We start from the raw sequence: 8,992 nt of genomic DNA on the forward strand, positions 1-8,992 counted from the left end.
ATTTTATAAGACGTCTGTACGATTCTCTACGATTAAAGTAAGAGGTGAGTAGTATTTAAATTCGCGGAACTGTTTTGAGAGCGATAAATCTTTATAAGACAAATTTTTCAATGAGTTCACGCTCGACATAATAAAAAAAAATTTAATAGGAGATCATTAAGAGTTCTCAATTTGTAAATTTCTATAATCAAATTTCCATCCCGTCATACATGCTGAGAAATATTCAATATTTCAATGTTATTTTAAACGCACATATGAATCAACAATCAATAATGTAACTTACATATTCATATACGCAATTAGCATTGCGACATATTTTGCAGTTAGCGTCACTCATGAATCCAAGGAATCATGATTAATGCTCTAATAGAAATGCATTGGATAAAAACCGCCCTTCGTCGATTTTAATCGGAATTATCTGGTTAGATCTGAACGTGACTGTATTCACAGGGTGTCCGAGAAATTTTTCAGGACATTCTCTTTTCGAAGCGTAGGTGTCAGGAAACAATTCAGGAAATTGTTGATGGAACTCTTGATATAAATACAATATCAATATTTTTGTCACAAATCGATAAAAATATAATCAATTCGCTCAGAAAAAAAACACAAATAATTTGCATTTGTGTTCTTGATATAAAAAATTCATTCGGGTTTTTTTCTTTTTTTATTGTATACAGTCACAAATATTTTTTATTTATATATGTATATGTGTCAAGGAACATATCGTTTTCGTTTGATAAGTCGTTTGCCACAGTCATAAATTCTAGATTATGATTTTAATTAAATGTATGATTTATGCAATTTCAATTTCAATTGACGCACATCGATGTATAAATTCTACATCAGTTAGAAATTCGCATCTACCTAGTTTGTTTATCATCCTGTAAACCATAACCGGTTAAATGTGGACTTGGCTGGATTCGCGCGTGCTGTGACTTCTTATACGTTGGACGTACGACATTAGCTTCTTTCTCCTAGTTTGCTTTGCGGATCAGCTGTTCGACAGTCGATCCTAATATTACGCATATCATTATTTGAAAATTGTCCCACGTACATAATTAAACAGGAGAAAATCATGATTTTTAATAAAAAGTATGAAAATGATCTAACAATTTTGGAGAAGCGAAAGAGAAGAAAACAATAGAAAATGATTTTCAAATAGAAATATACTATAACTTCAACCTTCTCCTTTGCCACTTATGAAATACTCCGAGAGAAACGTCATTGAATAAATACACTTTGACTAAACGACAAAATTAAAATACTGTCAGCTTAATAATTAAGATTTATATTTCTTATTTATTATGATAATGAACATTTCATTATTCACATAGAATAATCAGTACCGATTTTTGTATCGATTATTAAATGTCTATCAAAAAGAAACGAATACAAAACTTAAAAAATATTGAAAAATTAAAAAATAAATATATTATTTAAGTCCTTTCATGTCAAAAGCTGCTCTCAAACGTTTTAAAAACGAAGAAATTAATCCTTTTTATATGCAACAAAAAAGATAAAAATACAAAATTAAGAGAATAAAATTAATAGTAAAATAATTTAATAGTGTAATATAATTATAATTAATAATTAAAAATAAAAAAAAATTTAAAAGAACATATATTTTCTCTCTTTCTCTCTCTCTCTCTCTCTCTCTCTCTCATTATTTCTTTTTTATCTTTGTACGTTAAATTATTAATTATGTCTAATATAATTTATATTAGATTTTGAATACGCTAGAAAATAATACAAAACCGTAATTAGAACATATTTCTCTTTTATGTTTTCTGTATTATTCTTATCTAAAATAAATCATTGACGGTAGAATGAACTTATAAAATCGAGTATTCAGTGAACAAAGCATCGTCCTATGTTGAGGACATATTTTAACAGACATCCGTCATTTAGCGATGAACTCGTTATACTACATTAATTTTGTATATTTTCGAATGATTTCGAATGATTTCCGCTAATTATATTAATCTTGGAATATATAAATATTATATGGAATATATAAATATATAAATATTTGAAAGGAAATAATTAGCAATAATATCACTGTTTTCGTTGAATCATCTTAATAATTAATTATGTAATCTTTAAATGTTTTATAAATCTCATTTATATACAAACTGAAGTAATCTTTCTTTTGCAATACAAAGATACAATAATGATAGCATCGTTATTATATATACAAAACGTAAGTATAATATATACAAAACGTAAGTATTATTGTTCGTGGAAATTTGAAGTTTTAACGAGAAAAAAACGTGGAAACTAAATTTCTCAATATTGCATTTTTAAAACGCATTTGAAATAACAAATGTTAATTTTATGCAAGATTTTATTTTACATGATGACAATTTTAAATATTTCTTGAACAATTTGAAAGAAGAAAGATTTACATAAGAATTTCATTGAGAGGACGCGCAAATAATAATGAAATTAATTTTCGAAAAAAATTTAATTTTTTAAGAATAATAAATAAAGATTATCACCATTTTTTAAAATAGAATCATATGCTTTTTTTATATTATATGATCTTCAATTATTTATAAAATATAAAATATCTTGCAAATTATTAATTTTTTGATAATCGTTTCTTATTACTTTTATGCAGAGAATAATGAAATGAACCAGTTAATGTAAAAAAAATTTTTGCTCATTTAAAAAATTTTGCAATATGCAACTACATACTATATTTCTTTAAAGCAGCTATATATATTTTTTATTATATATCAATTGATTTATTTTATTATTCTGTGCATAATAATATTAAGATACGATTAAAATTATTTGAAAGCTATTGATTTTTCTGCATCTTTACTACAATACTCTTATATGCAGAATAATATAGAAAAATTACATTATGTAAAAAGATATATATAATTCCATTATTTTTTAAAATAACTTTCCGTGAACAATTTTTTTTTTCAAAAATATTTTTCGCCTCCTGAAATCATACTTTATATATGAAACATTTTTCTTTAAAATGCATTTTTAAGAGATGAAGATTTAAATTAGAATATCTTATATACATTTTCTAAACGGATGTAAAATATAAATACTTCCAGGAAAAAGTATATAAAATGTATATGAATCATATATGCTACCTGGGTTATTATCTGTAAACAGAACATTTATCCTTGCAATTATATCTAAATTGACAGAATGCAATCGAAGAAGTAAAGAAAATGCGCAATTTGTATGAATATGCAGAATTGTAAAACCGCGAATAAATCCCCTGAACGACATATGTTCAATTACATAATTTATCGATTTGTTATCAATACGACAACGACTAGACGATTGTTACCGTTTTGGCGAGTTTCATGCTGAAACCCGTCCTACGTAGTAGGGGGATGATGGGACCGTTCATATAAAGGCACACACGTGACAATTAAAACGATCAGTCTCGATTCCGTTCTCCGTTTAATCCGTTGTAATTCTTGCGTTCCTTCATATTACGGAAATCGTGGAAGAGGTGGACGCGAAGAAAACGGAAGTCGAAAGCTCGAAAGCGTTTCGAAAATATCCGCGTTTTTTTTTCATCTGAAGCTTATACAAGTTCTCTTAGACGGGACGAGCAATCTTGCATAAGAGCGAAGTTTCGCGGGGAGCTCATCAGCCGATCATATATGCGTTACGTTAGGAAAACGAGCAAAATCATTCAATTGCAATTTCGCACGTTCCTATCGGAAATTGGTACGCGAGAGTTACGAGACTAAGCGCGATCAGACATTAGAATCCATATTACTCATAGATTCATTCAGGTGATTTGTTCCACGTCTTGAAAGAAACAATCGAAAGGTGAGATCTACAATTCATTTCACAAGTCTTTTTTTTACGAGTATTTTTCCTGGTAAAAATTTTTCTTAGAATATTTTATATGTATAATTTTTCAGAATACTACATACATTTCAGAATTTTTCAGAATTCTTAAATGTAATTTTTATAATTTTTTTATAAAATTATTTAGATTTTTACAAATACAAATTTTTCAATATTTTTTGTATAAGTTTATAACTTTTTAAAAACTTTTTAAAATTTCTCAGATTGTGAAATTTTTTAGCAACATCAATTCTTAAATAACATTTCGTGCAAAAGCAAACTAGCAAAATCCATTTGCTAGTAATTGCGAAAACCGTCACATTACCATTATAATAACAAAAATATTTGTTGAATTAAATTTTTTTTTGCATATTGCTAAAAATCGTATTTGTATTTCTATATAATAATGAATAACAGTTGTCACAATTTTGCCAAACTATTGTCTACTAACTAATACATTTTTTATAGCAACTGTTGAAATTGTATGTAGTTTACGTGCTTTTTTTTACAATATTGCATCAAATGAGAACTCACTTTATTGATAATTTAGTTACAATATATTTTAGCAATTTATTATAGAAAAACTGGCAAAATTTTATCTGCGAAGAATTTTTCTAAAATTCTTTACACATAAGTACGAATTCTAAAATTTCTTTATATTTATATAATAATATTTTCTGAGATTTCTAAAATTTCTTATTCTTTAATTTCCAAAGGAAACTTATAAAATCTAAACAAGAAACTTTAGAGGATTCTTTTAAAAATCTTTTAAATTTAAAATATAAAAATTTTTTTTAAATGTTAGATTATAAAATACTAAGATATATTATTATATTTTAAGATATTGTAAGAATCTTTTTTACCAGGATTTAATTAAAATATATCGAAAAGAATTCTGAATAAACTTTCAAATCCACGATTGCTCGCTTTCTCTTTTAACATTTCTGATGCAATTAAGTTAGTATGATACGATGGAGAGTGCAACTTTAGGGAAATTCTATTTTATCTTTGTTTTTTGCAATTTCTATAAATATTATGTGTCAAATCAGCTTGCGTATTTGCATGTTTACATCAAATTATTTATTTTTATAATAAATTCCTACGTTAAAAAAAATATTTTTTTAAAAATATGTTTGCTTTATGTACCTATTTGTTATTATTTATATAATTGCTCTTGGCATATTTTCAGCGTAAAATAATGAGTTTCAATATTTTATCGCTTCACGTACGAAATGCTGTTGGATTAAATTTTATTAACATTCTTTAAAAACAATTCTGTAAAGAAAACTTTGAGCTTTTGTGTTAAGAAGTCGACAATTTTTGTAAGTTTTTTTTGAACACGTAACAGGCCAACAAAGTGAGAAAAAAATTTTCCATTTTGTCCAGTTTATAATTTTTTGTTTTTTATGTAAAAATCACCACTTGCACAGAACTCGCAGAAACTCAAAAAACATATTGATCTTTCGAAAGATTTTAATCTTTAAGACTTTTTCTTAATTTAAATTTCTTTAATTTTTTTAAAAATAAAGTTATGCTGCTGCAACATTTTTTTTATAATTTTAAAATTAATAATGTATAAAATTTATACATGTATTAACATAATATATTATATAAATTATATATAATATAATTATTATAAAATGAACAAAGTATTGTGATCATATTGATTACTTTTTAAGTGATTAAGAAACTTTGTTTATAAATTTTATTATATTTAAATAAAATTAAAAAATTAAGAATAAATAGTTTTATCTGTGACTTAGCAGGTTACATTTCGATATTGAAACAACCGGTTTTAACATATGAGTTATAATTCTAAGTAGCTTTAACATATGTCTTAATCAATAATTACAACAATATTGATGATAGTTACTTGTAATTATTGTCTATAGTCATTCACAAATATCATTAAACTAACACACATCGATCATTATATTGCATTTTCTCGTTTTTTACATTATGCAACAAATTAATTGTCGATGGACAATCAATAAATTACATGTTTTTCTTGATGAGGATGCTTTTCTATTCTAATTATTCAGGCTTTTATGTAAATTAATGTTATAAATATTTACTTCATGAGACTGCTTCGCATTTGCTTTTGCTTAAATCTGAAAATTATAATTTTTAATTTGATCTTTGTATCTATTTAATTTATTAAATAGCATTTATTAAAGTTTAACCTCGATATCTGAATATCGAGGTTAAACTTTATATCTTTTCTTGGTAATTATTTTTAATAAATTTGATAAATTATAATTTTTTAAGTAATTATTCTATTCTAGAATTGTGACAAATATGGATAAATAATGTAATTTTTTGCTAAATTTGCAAAATTATGAATAGTATAAACATGACTAAATTCACATTCCTTTTTAGCACTTCGTAAATTTTCCATGCCATTCACTAACAATATATTGACACATTGATTTGAATTAATTGATATTTCGATCAATTTTATACCGATGACGTTTGAATCACCATATATCTTTGACGTGATTGATAAGATTTAAATTTAAGGTGAACGATGTCAAACGAAAGAATTAATTGAAACAGTTTTGTATATCAATTTTTATGAGTGTTGTTAAAACACTTATAAATCGTATTAAACAACTTCTGATCTTTCTGCAAATTTAACATAAACATTCTTACATTAATTTCTAATACTGGATGATTTTTTAAATAAATTAATCAGTATTTCAAATATTTACATGTTCAGAATTCTACTTGACATGCGTAAAATTTATTGGTACGCAGTCATGTGGTAAAATTATAAAATATTTTATATAAATTATAAATAAAATAAATCATAATAATTGATTGATAATTATTCATACAGCATGATCAACAAATAAATAATGATATAATTAAAACTGACAATCGCCAAGAGAGAGTATATATTCTATGTGATTAAACTGATGACTTGTAGATTTCTAAATAACATGTCGATTTTTTTTAAATATTTACTATTTGTTGTAATACCATGTTCGATCAAGACGGTATCTAATAATATTTCTTGTGACTTTTTACAATTTTTAATTCACGCTAACTGTGTGCTAACAAATTTATTGATCTTGAAACACAGCCCTAAGTCGAAGTTGGAATAATAATATTACAATTTTAAATTGATAAGCAATTTTTAATATTTATGCTCATAAATATTTAATAATGCTAATAAAAATGTCAATCATTTTATGCTAATAAAGATTTTAAGCATTTTAAAATCTATATGTAATTTTATTGCGAAAAATATTACCTTGATCGAGAATTATAAACAGAATAAATGTGCATAAAATTACAATATATAAAATACGAGAAGTTATTGGAATTATACTTTCAGAAAATGCGACAACATCTTCTCATCCTGTTCCTCTTCCTATCGGCGTCGTCTGCGGAGCAACGGCGCGTAAAAAGTGCCGAGGAGAAGTGTCACGCGGATCATCCCACCCTGCTTCACTATTTCTCATGGGCAGATTACACCGTGCTCGCCATGATGCTGCTGGTCTCTTGTCTAATCGGCACTTTTTACGGTTTCTTCTCCAAAAAACAGGAGACTTGCCAAGATTTTTTGCTGGGTGGCTCCAGCATGGGCACAATCCCTACGGCGATGTCCTTGGCCGCCAGCTTCATCACGGCTATCGAACTTCTGGGGAATCCCGCGGAGATGTACGGACAGGTTCGACGACCCAAATTCTTAAAGTGTGTTATAATCTTGAAAAGTGAAAAAAATTTATATTTAAAAAAAATTTTATAAGTATTTTAAATTTATAAAGATTTCTTTTAAATACTTTAAAAACTTTTCTAAATTTTATAAGTTTTTTCAAACAAATTTAGAAAATAAAAGATACTAATTCAAAAATATAAAAAATATTTTACTTACTTACTAAGGACTCTTATTATTTTTGCAAGATATTAAATATAAAAATAAAGGGCAATCAAGAGTCAAATAAGTAATTAGTTAAACAAATAATGACTATAAACATATAATGCTTATTTTAATACATCACTATCATGATGGCATTGACAATCAAACTGAACATTTCGGCCCTTCTTTAGACCATCATCAGCGGTACAAATAAAAACGTAATATTTAAAAAAAACTTAAAAATACTATTGATCTGCAATCTCGCAATGTCAATTGTGCTTCACTGCACAACAAGCGCAAGTTAATCATCTGGTTGAGTGAATGTATCACAGTTTTGAATGTCAAAATTTGAATTTTTTACAAGGAAAATTGCGAAGACTGAAAAATCCAGAAATTAAAAATTTCTTAAACATTATTACGGCCTTTTTCAAAGATCATTTCAAAAACTATTGTTGAATTCTTAAAATTTAAAATTGTATATATAATTATTTTTATTATAAAATTTGTCAACACACACACACACACACACACACAAATCGTATCCTAGACTCTCAGTGACTCAATTTGTAACTACAGTTACTTATTGTTTTTATTGCAGGGTACTCAATTCTGGATGACGTGCCTTTCTTTCATACTCGTAGTACCGATCACTTCTCGTTTGTACCTGCCGGTGTTCATAAAATTAAGGCTGACATCGAGTTATGAATATCTACAATTGCGCTTCGACCGAAACTGCCGATTACTCTCAAGCGCGTTATATATGTTGCAAATGGTATTATACACGTCAGTAGCAGTGTATGCACCTGCATTAGCATTAAGTCACGGTGAGTAATGACTAATGGTTATATAACGGTTTGTTAATCCTTTAACATGTTGACTTGGTAATCATCCGTGACCGACATTGTCAAAATCATAATTATAATAATTATAGTTACAAGTACCAAAAAATTTTCTCTCATTGTCAGTGTTGAAGTAGATAGCTGATAACATAGTTTATATAATCCTATTATGTTGTATTATGAGAGAATAAAAGATAATTGTAAAGATAAAATCTTAAATATAATCAAATTTTAAATTATTATAAAATTTATAGATATAGTATACGATTAAATATTTCATTATTATATAGAATGTAAATAATAAATGTTTTTTAATTTGCAGTTACGGGTCTAAATACTTACATAGCCGTCACTCTAGTCTATATGGTCTGCATTTTCTACGCCTCACAGGTTTGTGTTTCTTTTTACACATATTACTATTATATACATACACACATATATATATATATATATACAT

At 26.3% G+C, this 8,992-nt stretch overlaps 1 protein-coding gene across 1 annotated transcript in view; it reads left to right on the plus strand.

Annotated features, from left to right (window-relative positions):
• The first annotated feature begins 7,174 nt into the window (after positions 1-7,174).
• The window catches only part of LOC105623411 (sodium-coupled monocarboxylate transporter 1), a 4,759-nt gene continuing 2,941 nt past the window's right edge, over positions 7,175-8,992 (plus strand). Inside the window, exons 1-3 of the mRNA XM_012204803.1 lie at positions 7,175-7,507; positions 8,295-8,520; positions 8,858-8,925. Coding sequence (XP_012060193.1) covers positions 7,175-7,507; positions 8,295-8,520; positions 8,858-8,925 — 627 coding nt within the window. The remainder of the gene's footprint in view (positions 7,508-8,294; positions 8,521-8,857; positions 8,926-8,992) is intronic.

This window comes from Atta cephalotes, assembly GCF_000143395.1.
Source record: "Atta cephalotes unplaced genomic scaffold scaffold00057, whole genome shotgun sequence".
NCBI lineage: Eukaryota > Metazoa > Arthropoda > Insecta > Hymenoptera > Formicidae > Atta > Atta cephalotes.